This window comes from Ips typographus, linkage group LG7 (assembly GCF_016097725.1).
Source record: "Ips typographus isolate SLU linkage group LG7, UJ_Ityp_2.0, whole genome shotgun sequence".
Classification (NCBI taxonomy): Eukaryota; Metazoa; Arthropoda; class Insecta; order Coleoptera; family Curculionidae; genus Ips; species Ips typographus.
Genome location: NC_138428.1, coordinates 4,380,819 through 4,395,035, shown reverse-complemented (window position 1 = coordinate 4,395,035; position 14,217 = coordinate 4,380,819). Strand labels below are relative to the sequence as shown.

Sequence of the window (14,217 nt, the reverse complement as noted above, 5' to 3'; positions counted from 1 at the left end):
CCGATGAGCCGTGACGGTCCTGAAAAATTTGTGGAGAGCGCACGCAAAGGCAAGAAACGACTGATTACGTTAACAATGCCACCTAATTATTGACATTTTATGAAACGAGTCCGTCTTTTATCTATAGGATTTCCGGTTGTTAATTGCCGCAATTATACAAACAGAAGTAGACTGAAATTGCTTGGATTATCTTTACTTTTCATATTTCGCGTTTTCTGCTAAAAGCCAGCGCCCGGTCTTGTCTACCTTTAATGACTGTCAAGGCAGATGTTTCCTGCCACTGTTATCGGTTTTCTGTTAATGACAAACTCTTGTTTTTTTTTTTTGTTAAAAATACATCCAAATTCACTGAAAACAGACTAACAGCCGTTTAAGAAGTTGACGGTGCAAAGGGCTGTAAAGATGCGCAAAACAGCTGAATATCTTACAAGTTACGACTCACTGCGCAAACAACAATCATCCAAATTACTAGAAGCAAAGTGGCGCGATATAATATGTAAGTTTGCACAATAGGTCGATTTAATAGAAACCATTCAACAGATGTCCTCCCCCAGCAAAAAATAAGAGGCCGTGATTGACGTGTTTTCCCAAAAGGGCGCCCCCGGACCCTGTATGGAGCTGTCACCGGTGACAGGTTAAGTAAAAGGTTGTGTTCGACGACAGTGAATAGGAAAGGCGCCGAAGCAAAAAGGATTTTGCATTCGGGCATGTTGACGTGTGTATTGAATTATGTCACGCGGTGTGACGTACATGTGTTGAGAATGTACGCGTGTGTGTTACCAATCGATGGGGGCGAAAGGGCCATTTTTTTGACACTTTCCGAGGCTTTTACACCAAATTTCAATGTTAAAAGTTAAGTAAGTCATGATAAAAACGGCAATCAAGGATGGTTCCACATCATACCAAAAATCAAACAAAATTACACTCTACAAGAATGGAACATATTATTTAATGCAGTGAAAATTCCCAACTGACTAATAATTAAAAAAAGTTATTTTCCGTTTGTCTTGCGGAACACAGACCAATCATAATTGATGTCCACCATCATATACTTACTTGGTTTCTTCAATAGCTTTGTGATTCTTAGTTGGGGTTTCTAAGGTACTAGATTAATATAATCATTTCAACATGCTAAATCAGTAATGCATCATTTTGTTGAAATGGATTTTGGTCAAGTAAAGAAGATTTCTTTGACATTTATCCAAAATAATCCAAACTTGTTTCTAGAAGCTTTGGTCTATAACTTTGAACATAAACATCAGAAACTCTCAAAAGAGGAATTTTTGAACTATTAAAACAAAAAGGCTATTCTAGCCCCTTACAATGTTATGAATAACGGCTATTCCCTAAAGTGCTTGCACATACACGGCTAATCCATTTTTTTTTAAAAGGAGAGGGAGAAGAACACCCTTTATGGGACGTGGAGTTGATTAAGCAAGTCCCTCTCGTGTTTTTACATGTAAATTAATTGGGGCCGGTGTCGAAACGCGATATACTCCTCTATGAATAATTTTCCTTTTTTCACTCCCTCTCTGCCCCACTATTCACTTCTTTCTGTTAGTGTGTAGTTTAAAAGGACATAATCCCGTAGGAAAATTGAAAAGAGCATGTCGCTTTCGCTCCCCCAAATCTGGCCTTAACCGGCCGGATTAACGGTCTAAGTTGATTTATTTGGCTAATATTAAGTGAAAGCCCGTATACGCCCCTGCTTCAGCGAATTAACTCGTGCTTACTAGCCTTTTAATCATAATTGGATAACCCTCAGATAACTTCCAGATTACTTTAAAGTTAGAGCTAAAACAGCTGCGCTCGCAAGCAGGGGACGGATACTCCCTCAAATTCCATTGCGTTTTGTCAGGAGTAGTATTTAGTTTAAAATGTATTTTATTTACAACAAAAAAATAATTTTTCTTAATTCAAAACGTAATTATTTTCATTCAAATATCGCTTAATCCATCAAGATTAAAACCCTTAATTGGTTGCAAAAAAAAAACATTTTTTTTATTACTAATGACATAAAGAAAATGGCCCCATTTGCTCCGGCAAATTTACATTAACGTCTGATTTGGCCATCGGAGGACTGGTTGCTTAATAATGGGGCATTTTGGACGACCGGCCCGTTATCTTGTCCATTTGTTTGCTTAAAAAGTAGTGTTGACGTGGGTAAGGGTATCGACACAAATTATACAAAAATACGATTTTTTAAATTGACAAAATAAATGTGAAATTCAATCAACGACTAAATTGAACTGCTAAGAAGGTTTTTCAATGTTGGAAAACACTACTACGTGCAAAAAGTAGATCTTTTTGCACACAAGTGAAAGTAGAAAAAAGGACTTTTTGCGTAAAATTAACATAGTGCAAGAAAACTTTTAATCATTCAAAAAAGTGTACTTTTTTGCACTCTACACGTGTCTTGGCTCCCTCTAGCACCCCCCTCTTTTGTCATGTCACTGTGTTCAATATTCGGGATATAACAGGATAAATAATTTCAAAACGATAGTCAATCAAAATTTGTTCACAATTCAATTAAATGTAACACCGTATCACATTATTAAGCACAGTATAGGTATTTTCAAGTTTCTTACTGCTTATATGTACATATAGTAGCTCTTTTCATTTTAAAATAACTGGTGGAGACAATAATTTCTTTCTAGCTATCTCAGAAAATCTCATTTCAAAGTTTTAATTTCTATACATTGGCCTTAAGCAGTCTAACAAAATCATGAAAGTTTCAAGTTTTGGTTGTCCAAGATCTGTTTAGGTACTGTCCGCAGAATTTTACAAAAGAGAAGCCAGTTCAAATACTATCATTTGACAAATAACCTGTTTTAGCAAAATGTCTCTTACCTCAACAAGTTTGTCAGACGTAACTGTTACAGAACAGAATACACAGCGATTAATTAATATAAATAGTATATACTTTCAAAATTTGGTTGTATACGAATGAGGTTGGGTAGATCTAAGTATGTTTGGATGGAACTCACTGTATATTTTTTGGAGTCCCCTATATGTACAACAGAAACTTAGCTAACACAAAAACGGGGTATACATTCCTCTACTTAAAATAGACACATATTTTGCTAGAGTCAATGCTGATTAATAATAACATAGTATAGAAAAATATTATAAGACATTATTCTAATGTGGAGAATATAATATAATACAATAAGTACGTGTATACAGTGTGTCCCATTTAAAAAAGAACACAGGTTATACTAAAACTTAAAATCAGAGATAAGTTCTGAAAATTCTGTCAAAATTACTACGTTAAGTTAAATCGTTGTTTAATTTATTTTTCTTATACAACATTGGTTGAAGAACACTTTTAAAGCCATTTTAAAAATGCAGAAAATCCATTAATTTTACCAAAGTTGTACTTATTACCGTTGTTTCCAAAAACGTCATGTAATTAGTCTTATCTTGGACACTCTGTATGTCTGGACTCGATTTATTGATCGGATAAACGCTAGTACCCTAAAATACCCACCGATATACTGTAATTCTACTACAGCTATTGACAAGGCCGAAGCAATAAACAATAATAAGAAAACTTAAAAAACAAACTAAAGTCTAGTCAAGTACTATTACAAGAGATAAAGCTTTAGTGAGAGGCACAAATTAAAATATCCGTCAGTTTTTCCATAATAGGTGTACAAATGTTTGTACTCCTTAAGGCGAAAGAATTTAGAAAACGTTGCTGAACTTTTTCGTTGTAATTCTTGTGAAATTAATACCAGGTGACAAATCTAAGTTATGATTAAAAGTTAAATAATGTAATAATACGTAACAAGCCAACCAAAACGTTTGTCAAGCAAGTTGCAAACTGTAGCTCTATAGCCTAGTTTCAAATTACCTGAAACGCAACTAAATGATAATTAGCATACATCAATCTAATATTGTCCAAGCAAGTCAACTATTAAAATTCAACTTACAGCAGACTAATTACTACTATAGTTTGTAATATCACATCACTAAGTACGACAGCATTGTCTGGAATAGAATAAACTGAGAACGTTATTATCATTATTTTAAACAAGCCATACATGTCCATTGGACAGCCAAGTGAAAAAAAAACCTTACATTAAGAAAAGCTATTGAAAGTTATTTTATTTTCTTCGTATGAAGAAGAAATTTGTTTAGATAACATCGCACGCAATTCACTAAAACTAGGCCTGTTTTCCGGATCGCCAGACCAGCACTTCAACGCTATTTCGTAGACGTCATTTGGTACACAAGAGGGCTGTATCATACGGTATCCGGCTAATTCAGGACAACAAATTGCCATTAGGTCACCGGTCGTTACGTCACAAACTTACCCAAAAGACGGCTTGTTAAAACATCTCTGTCGATATAAGCGCTCAACTCCATATAGGGTCTCATACCATAAGAAAATACCTCCATGAGCAGGATCCCATAGGACCAAACATCCGATTTAATGGTGAATTTCTGAGTTTGGAACGCTAGTGGATCAGTCCATTTGTAAGCAACTTTCGATTTGGCGGAAATGTATTCCTCTGATGTCAGAAAGCGAGACAACCCAAAATCACCAATTTTGGCTTGGTTATCTTCTGATATCATTATGTTTCGAGCGGCCAAATCTCTGTAAAATAAGGTCAAATCAGGTAAAATATATAATTACTATATCTATTATATGGTATTGCATTGTGAAATTATTTCTTCTTCTTCTTCTTCATTTACCAACTCCATATCGGAGATTGCTATCATCCTTACTTTGGAAACTGCAGTTTTGAATAGGTTGGAGGACGTAGATTATGAGTTGCCGAATCTCATACCTTTGACCTCTCATAACGTGTCCGAGATTTTGCAACTTTCTCTTTTGAATTCATGTAGGATCCCCACGCCCTTCTCCGTTCTTCTTAGGATCTCTACGTTTGTAACATGTTCCGTCCATGGTATTCTCAACACCCTATGGTATGTCCACATCTTGAAGGTTTCCAATTTTCTCTTGCAATATACGTTCAAGGTCCAAGCTTCGACACCATACAGAAGGACCGAGAATACATAGCATTTGAGCATACGAGTTCTTAGGTCCAGGATCGCGACTGCAGAGCAGTTTCTTGATACTCATAATGCACGCTAAATGCGAATCTTAATTTCTAAACAATAGTCCACAGAACAGTTAACACTTGTCCCCAAGTAGTCAACTCTTTCCAGCTTTTCGCCTGAGTAACAATCATGTATTTGGTCTTCTTAACGTTGAGTGTTACACCATATTCTCAACTAGATGTGATGACGTTATTCAACATATTTTGAAGGTCGGACATGTTTTCGGCGAAAAGTACTGTATCGTCAATGTAAAGCGCAAATTGTTTAGTGGAAAGCCGTTACCTTACCTTCTTCACTTTCGATGGCTTTGGTGGATATTTCCTCTGAATACAGGTTGATGAGGAGTGGCGAAAGAACACAACCTTGTCTGACTCCTTTATTTCTAGTACATGTAATATACTGATTGATTTAAAATAATGGAAAATCATGCAAGTAGAGAAAACAACAACAAACTAGAACTAACAGAAATCAGAGAAAACCTATGTTGCTAAGGTTTGAAGACTGCAGAAGAAAACGCTTTAAATTTGAATATACAGGTAAAAACAAAGATGGATAATTGACAGGTGTCAGACTTGGTGAACAGATGTGACGTCATTGAACAGTTCCACACGATCACTTTATCAAAAAACTGGATTAATTTAAAGAGTAAACGGTATCGTCAGTAAAGTTTAACGAAGAGACCCACAAGTTTAAAAGCTGAATTTGGTGTTATCTACCAGAGACGATAATGGCAAAATAGGGCTTGTAGCAGTAATGTAACTTTCCATCCTCTCCACTACCAAGACCATTAGCGTCTACTAATAACTACTTAACCTAGTTGAATCATAGTTTATCTTTGAACGAATTTACCTGTGAATTAATTTTTTACTTTCCAAATATTCCATGCCCTCGGCCACTTGTCTGGCTATGGATACCAACGCGAGATTGTCTAATGTCTGCCCTAAATCCTTTCTCAGTACAGTGAGCAAATCCCCTTTGTTCATATACTCCTGGACCAGATAGAAGGGCTTAGCAACCGAGCACACTCCGTATAATTGAACCTAAAAAGTTTCGAGAACATAAATTGCAAGAAAATCAACGCATTTCTTTCAGTTTGAGCGCCAAGCCACCATTAAAAATGAATCTGTGATTTATTGTGAGTGTTGGAAGGCGTGTCAAGTCACATTCCTGGAATTCAGGAGTCACGACTCTCAAGAGACGTTTTGATAAAATATGACACAAGAATCTGGAAATGGCGAGTTTCTGTCACATTTTGCTACTTCTTACTCTTAGATTTTTGAACTGGGAATTCTGAAACTTGTTCAATACTTTGTAGACTTACCAGTTTGTCGTGACGTAACTGTCTCATGTTAAACGCTTCCGAATAGAACTCTTCTGCGTCGCTCACGTCTTTTAATTCTTTCACGGCTATTGGGATAGTATCGTCGCAAAAGCCGAAGTAGACAAAGCCTGAGTTTCCTTTGCCCAATCTTAAATGGTAAGCCAATATCCAGTTCACTTTACAAACCATAATTTTTAAACTTACTGCTTCACTAATTTAATTCTTCTTCGAGAAATTTCCCATACTTCTTCTGATCGCGAACTGATTGTGTGGAGCGGAGGCTTGGGTTTTATGCAAGGCTCAGTTAACCAATCTGACAAAACAGTTTAGTCAATCCAAAGACAGAACAGACTCCATAAGAATCAAAATTGAACTTACGACAATTAGTATTTATTAAATCATCCAGAGATCTGAAAATCTGCCCTAAACCGTGGTACTGGAAAGAAACTGGATCTACTTCAATTCTGTAGTGTCTTACTTCATAATCATTATAAACACTATTTTCTGTGTGGCATTTAACCGAAAGGCAATAACCATTAGGTATTTGATCGGTCAAACGAATTAAATAAGTACCAACAGGTTGCTTAAATTCGTGGTTCAAAAGCTGAACCTGTGTCTCCCATCGACTCATTTCACCAAAAAACCATCTGGAAAGAATGAGTTAAACAGAACAGAGCGCTGCACAGAAACACTCACGGTTTGGCAAACAAGCTGTTTTCAGCAGCGACAAAATTACTAGGAACAAAACCTTGTTGTTTAGTTTCGACATTTTCCACTTTTATCCAATCTTTCCTGCTTTTGTCGATTACGAGCAGTCTGTCGTTTTGGTTTATGGTCAAGTCCTAAATATTTAATATTTTGAGAGCGTAAAAACTAACGAAAACATCATACATTTTCGTCTACTGATTGAAAGTTACATATGGCTACCATAATTTCGTCGTGATGTCCCTTAGTGCCGTCTGGATTGCATGTTTCTAAACAAAAAAATCCATTTTATGGTAAGTTTGTTACAATACCTAAAGTACTAGCCTAGAATTTCAATGGTTTTACTCAGGTTGGGAATTATAGCATGAAATAAGTACAACCAACACACTGTTAAATACGCTTTGACCGATTTGTCAAATTTATATTCGCAGAGCAGCAACTGTGTATACTAAGTGTTTTTTTTTTAATATTCTACATACAATTGAACAATTTAACCACAATAAGACAGCTTCAAAGCAGTATTGAACTTACGTAGTCAATTTTGACATCTGAAAAGAAAAAGAATGCTTCAAGACACTAAAGAATACTTTTAATACCATATTTTGACAATACAAAGGCTTTGAGACAGTAGTAAGTCATTTTTGACAAATCAGAGAGAATACGAAAGCTTCAAGAAAGAAAGAAAAACTTCAATTATCAAATTTATATAACCTGAAGAGAGAGGAACATTTTGCGCATAAAATTTGAGAATCTACAGACAGGAAGACTAGTTCAAGACAGTAACGAGACGTACAAACTCAATTTTGACTATCTCCAGACCCTGAAAAAGCTTTATGACAGTCATAATGATTGGCAGGACTTTGACAATCTAAAAACTGTAGTAGAGTAGTAGTAGTAGAGATAATAGTGAAGCTTTGACAATCAGTTTCAAATATTCTCAAGACAGTTGACAGCTTTAAAACAATCATAACGTTAAGAAAGTCAATTTTGACATTCAATTTGCAATATTGCCATTTGTAGATTGATTTTGACATCCAACAACTTAGCCTGAGAAATTTAACAGGAACATAAAAAAACCTCATCTTAAATTTATTAGTTTTGTTAGGTACTTCTATTGTTTTATCACGTTATCTTCAAATCAATCAAAATATTCTGAATAAACTGAGCAAACTACCAAATGTTCTGTGTATGTATAAGAAAAATAAATACATACCCCTTGAACTGCAGCAACCCATGACTATTGGGTAAAATTGGCTTGACTTATACTCTAACCAAGTTTTGCAAATAACTACACATACAAAGGACGTTACAAAACCGAATTAGCCGCAAATTAATTATTAAAACTTACATAAATAATTCAAGATTAAATGCATAAACCACCAAGTAATACGTAAGTTGATAAGTTTTAATCGAGAATATAAATCCATAATTAAATCAGACACTTGGGAAAAAGTATGTTAATTGAGTGCTAGTATGACAACTAGGGGAAAATATATTTATAAAATCGTGCAAAAAAGTGTACTTTTATATTTTTAATGCATTTAATCTTGCATTATTTATGTAAGTTTTAATAATTAATTTGCGGCTAATTCCGTTTTGTAACGTCCTTTGTATGTGTAGTTATTTGCAAAACTTGGTTAGAGTATAAGTCAAGCCAATTTTACCCAATAGTCATGGGTTGCTGCAGTTCAAGGGGTATGTATTTATTTTTCTTATACATACACAGAACATTTGGTAGTTTGCTCAGTTTATTCAGAATATTTTGATTGATTTGAAGATAACGTGATTAAACAATAGAAGTACCTAACAAAACTAATAAATTTAAGATGAGGTTTTTTTATGTTCCTGTTAAATTTCTCAGGCTAAGTTGTTGGATGTCAAAATCAATCTACAAATGGCAATATTGCAAATTGAATGTCAAAATTGACTTTCTTAACGTTATGATTGTTTTAAAGCTGTCAACTGTCTTGAGAATATTTGAAACTGATTGTCAAAGCTTCACTATTATCTCTACTACTACTACTCTACTACAGTTTTTAGATTGTCAAAGTCCTGCCAAGCATTATGACTGTCATAAAGCTTTTTCAGGGTCTGGAGGTAGTCAAAATTGAGTTTGTACGTCTCGTTACTGTCTTGAACTAGTCTTCCTGACTGTAGATTCTCAAATTTTATGCGCAAAATGTTCCTCTCTCTTCAGATTGTATAAATTTGATAATTGAAGTTTTTTTTGCTTTCTTGAAGCTTTCGTATTCTCTCTGATTTGTCAAAAATGACTTAGTACTGTCTCAAAGCCTTTGTATTGTCAAAATATGGTATTAAAAGTATTCTTTAGTGTCTTGAAGCATTCTTTTTCTTTTCAGATGTCAAAATTGACTACGTAAGTTCAATACTGCTTTGAAGCTGTCTTATTGTGGTTAAATTGTTCAATTGTATGTAGAATATTAAAAAAAAAACACTTAGTATACACAGTTGCTGCTCTGCGAATATAAATTTGACAAATCGGTCAAAGCGTATTTAACAGTGTGTTGGTTGTACTTATTTCATGCTATAACTCCCAACCTGAGTAAAACCATTTAAATTCTAGGCTAGTACTTTAGGTATTGTAACTTACCATAAAATGAATTTTTTTGTTTAGAAACATGCAATCCATACGGCACTAAGAGACATCACGACGAAATTATGGTAGCCATATGTAACTTTCAATCAGTAGACGAAAATGTATGATGTTTTCGTTAGTTTTTACGCTCTCAAAATATTAAATATTTAGGACTTGACCATAAACCAAAACGACAGACTGCTCGTAATCGACAAAAGCAGGAAAGATTGGATAAAAGTGGAAAATGTCGAAACTAAACAACAAGGTTTTGTTCCTAGTAATTTTGTCGCTGCTGAAAACAGCTTGTTTGCCAAACCGTGAGTGTTTCTGTGCAGCGCTCTGTTCTGTTTAACTCATTCTTTCCAGATGGTTTTTTGGTGAAATGAGTCGATGGGAGACACAGGTTCAGCTTTTGAACAACGAATTTAAGCAACCTGTTGGTACTTATTTAATTAGTTTGACCGATCAAATACCTAATGGTTATTGCCTTTCGGTTAAATGCCACACAGAAAATAGTGTTTATAATGATTATGATGTAGGACACTACAGAATTGAAGTAGATCCAGTTTCTTTCCAGTACCACGGTTTAGGGCAGATTTTCAGATCTCTGGATGATTTAATAAATACTAATTGTCGTAAGTTCAATTTTGATTCTTATGGAGTCTGTTCTGTCTTTGGGTTGACTAAACTGTTTTGTCAGATTGGTTAACTGAGCCTTGCATAAAACCCAAGCCCCCGCTCCACACAATCAGTTCGCGATCAAATGAAATATGGGAAATTTCTCGAAAAAGTATTAAATTAGTGAAGCAGTAAGTTTAAAAATTATGGTTTGTAAAGTGAACTGGATATTGGCTTACCATTTAAGATTGGGCAAAGGAAACTCAGGCTTTGTCTACTTCGGCTTTTGCGACGATACTATCCCAATAGCCGTGAAAGAATTAAAAGACGTGAGCGACGCAGAAGAGTTCTATTCGGAAGCGTTTAACATGAGACAGTTACGTCACGACAAACTGGTAAGTCTACAAAGTATTGAACAAGTTTCAGAATTCCCAGTTCAAAAATCTAAGAGTAAGAAGTAGCAAAATGTGACAGAAACTCGCCATTTCCACATTCTTGTGTCATATTTTATCAAAACGTCTCTTGAAAGACCTGACTCCTGAATTCCAGGAATGTGACTTGACACGCCTTCCAACACTCACAATAAATCACAGATTCATTTTTAATGGTGGCTTGGGGCTCAAACTGAAAGAAATGCGTTGATTTTCTTGCAATTTATGTTCTCGAAACTTTTTAGGTTCAATTATACGGAGTGTGCTCGGTTAAGAGGCCCTTCTATCTTGTCCAGGAGTATATGAACAAAGGGGATTTGCTCACTGTACTGAGAAAGGATTTAGGGCAGACATTAGACAATCTGGCGTTGGTATCCATAGCCAGTCAAGTGGCCGAGGGCATGGAATATTTGGAAAGTAAAAAATTCATTCACAGGTAAATTCGTTCAAAGATAAACTATGATTCAACTAGGTTAAGTAGTTATTAGTAGACGCTAATGGTCTTGGTAGTGGAGAGGATGGAAAGTTACATTACTGCTACAAGCCCTATTTTGCCAGGATCGTCTCTGGTGGATAACCCCAAATTCAGCTTTTAAACTTGTGGGTCTCTTCGTTAAACTTTACTGACGATACCGTTTACTCTTTAAATTAATCCAGTTTTTTGATAAAGTGATCGTGTGGAACTGTTCAATGACGTCACATCTGTTCACCCAGTCTGACACCTGTCAATTATCCATCTTTGTTTTTACCTGTATATTCAAATTTAAAGCGTTTTCTTCTGCAGTCTTCAAACCTTAACAACTTTTTAGTTTTTCTCTGATTTCTGATAGTTCTAGTTTGTTGTTGTTTTCTCTTGCATGATTTCCATTATTTTAAATTAATCATTATATTACGTGCACTAGAAATAAAGCAGGCAGACAAGGTTGTGTTCTTTCGCCACTCCTCATCAACCTGTATTCAGAGGAAATATCCACCAAAGCCCTCGAAAATGAAGAAGGTAAGGTAACGGCTTTCCACTAAACAATTTGCACTTTACATTGACGATACAGTACTTTTCGCCGAAAACATGTCCGACCTTCAAAATATGTTGAATAACTTCATCACATCTAGTTGAGAATATGGTGTAACACTCAACGTTAAGAAGACCAAATACATGATTGTTACTAAAACTGAAGTACCAGATGGGGATCTGTATGTGAAAGGCGAAAAGCTGGAAAGAGTTGACTACTTGGGGACAAGTGTCGTCAACTGTTCTGTGGACTATTGTTTAAAAATTAAGATTCGCATTTAGCGTGCATTATGAGTATCAAGAAACTGCTCTGCAGTCGCGATCCTGGACCTAAGAACTCGTATGCTCAAATGCTATGTATTCTCGGTCCTTCTGTATGGTGTCGAAGCTTGGACCTTGAACGTATATTGCAAGAGAAAATTGGAAACCTTCAAGATGTGGACATACCATAGAGTGTTGAGAATACCATAAACGGAACATGTTACAAACGTAGAGGTCCTAAGAAGAACGGAGAAGGGCGTGGGGATCCTACATGAATTAAAAAGAGAAAGTTGCAATATCTCGGACACGTGTTGAGAGGTCAAAGGTATGAGATTCTGCAACTCATAATCTACGTCCTCCAACCTATTCAAAACTGCAGTTTCCAAAGTAAGGAGATAACAATCTCCTCCAAAGTAAGGAAGATAACAATCTCCGATATGGAGATAGTAATGAAGAAGAACAAGAAATAATTTCACAATGCAATACTATATAATAGATATAGTAATTATTTATTTTACCTGATTTGACCTTATTTTACAGAGATTTGGCCGCTCGAAACATAATGATATCAGAAGATAACCAAGCCAAAATTGGTGCTTTTGGGTTGTCTCGCTTTCTGACATCAGAGGAATACATTTCCGCCAAATTTCCGCCGAAAGTTGCTTACAAATGGACTGATCCACTAGCGTTCCAAACTCAGAAATTCACCATTAAATCGGATGTTTGGTCCTATGGGATCCTGCTCATGGAGGTATTTTCTTATGGTATGAGACCCTATATGGAGTTGAGCGCTTATATCGACGGAGATGTTTTAACAAGCCGTCTTTTGGGTAAGTTTGTGACGTAACGACCGGTGACCTAATAGCAATTTGTTGTCCTGAATTAGCCGGATACCGTATGATACAGCCTTCTTGTGTACCAAATGACATCTACGAAATAGCGTTGAAGTGCTGGTCTGCCGTTCCGGAAAACAGGCCTAGTTTTAGTGAATTGCGTGCGATGTTATATAAACAAATTTCTTCTTTATACGAAGAAAAAATAGCTTTCAATAGCTTTTTTTAATGTAAGGTTTTTTTTTCACTTGGCTGTCCAATGGACATGTATGGCTTGTTTAAAATAATGATAATAACGTTCTCAGTTTATTCTATTCCAGACAATGCTGTTGTACTTAGTGATGTGATATTACAAACTATAGTAGTAATTAGTCTGCTGTAAGTTGAATTTTAATAGTTGACTTGCTTGGACATTATTAGATTGATGTATGCTAATTATCATGTAGTTGCTTTTCAGGTAATTTGAAACTAGGCTATAGAGCTAGTTTGCAACTTGCTTGACAAACGTTTTGGTTGGCTTGTTACGTATTATTACATTATTTAACTTTTAATCATAACTTAGATTTGTCACCTGGTATTAATTTCACAAGAATTACAACGAAAAAGTTCAGCAACGTTTTCTAAATTCTTACGCCTTAAGGAGTACAAACATTTGTACACCTATTATGGAAAAACTGACGGATATTTTAATTTGTGCCTCTCACTAAAGCTTTATCTCTTGTGATAGTACTTGACTAGACTTAAGTTTGTTTTTTAAGTTTTCTTATTATTGTTTATTGCTTCGGCTTTATCAATAGCTATAGTAGAATTACAGTATATCGGTGTGTATTTTAGGGTACTAGCGTTTATTCGATCAACAAATCGAATTCAGACTTACTATACAGAGTGTCCAAGATGAGATTAATTACATGACGATTTTGGAAACGGTAATAAGTACAACTTTGGTAAAATTAATGGATTTTCTGCATTTTTAAAATGGCTAAGTGTTCTTCAACCAATGTTGTATAAGAAAAATAAATTAAACAACGATTTAACTTAACGTAGTAATTTTGACAGAATTTTCAGTACTTATTTCTGATTTTAAGTTTTAGTTTAACCATCTGTGTTCTTTTTTAAATGGGACACCCTGTATACACGTACTTATTGTATATGCGAATTCTCCACATTAGAATAATGCCTTATAATATTTTTCTAGTCTACTATAATGTTATTATTAATCAGCATTGACTCTAGCAAAATATGTGTCTATTTTAAGTAGAGGAATGTATACCCCGTTTTTGTGTTAGTTAAGTTTCTGTTGTAAATATAGGGGACTCCAAAAAATATACAGTGAGTTCCATCCAAACATACTTAGATCTATATACAACCAAATT

At 35.2% G+C, this 14,217-nt stretch overlaps 2 protein-coding genes and 1 long non-coding RNA gene across 4 annotated transcripts; 2 read left to right on the top strand and 1 right to left on the bottom strand.

Annotated features, from left to right (window-relative positions):
• Positions 1–213: 213 nt before the first annotated feature.
• Positions 214–940, top strand: LOC145731555 (uncharacterized). The gene is made up of 2 exons (XR_014178827.1): positions 214–496; positions 555–940. It is a non-coding gene; the product is annotated as an uncharacterized LOC145731555 (long non-coding RNA).
• A 1,564-nt stretch (positions 941–2,504) lies between these two features.
• Positions 2,505–8,445, bottom strand: LOC145731554 (tyrosine-protein kinase Src64B-like). The gene is made up of 9 exons (XM_081983388.1): positions 8,310–8,445; positions 7,283–7,365; positions 7,088–7,233; positions 6,770–7,038; positions 6,596–6,704; positions 6,392–6,539; positions 5,920–6,110; positions 4,320–4,603; positions 2,505–4,263 (listed from the first exon to the last, which is right to left on the bottom strand). Exons 1-9 carry the CDS (start codon positions 8,329–8,331, stop codon positions 4,085–4,087), a joined length of 1,431 nt encoding a protein of 476 aa, XP_081839514.1. The 5' UTR covers positions 8,332–8,445; the 3' UTR covers positions 2,505–4,084.
• Positions 8,446–8,530: 85 nt separating this feature from the next.
• LOC145731553 (tyrosine-protein kinase Src64B-like) lies at positions 8,531–13,720 on the top strand. Of its 2 annotated transcripts, XM_081983386.1 has the most exons (10): positions 8,531–8,656; positions 8,717–8,791; positions 9,732–9,814; positions 9,864–10,009; positions 10,059–10,327; positions 10,393–10,501; positions 10,558–10,705; positions 10,987–11,177; positions 12,552–12,841; positions 12,898–13,720. In XM_081983386.1, the coding sequence occupies exons 1-10, from the start codon at positions 8,632–8,634 to the stop codon at positions 13,071–13,073; spliced, it is 1,512 nt and encodes a 503-aa protein (XP_081839512.1). In that variant the 5' UTR covers positions 8,531–8,631; the 3' UTR covers positions 13,074–13,720. The 2 variants fall into 2 exon arrangements, with proteins under 2 accessions (XP_081839512.1, XP_081839513.1); XM_081983387.1 differs by lacking the exon at positions 8,531–8,656 and having other exon boundaries at positions 8,696–8,791.
• Positions 13,721–14,217: the final 497 nt, after the last annotated feature.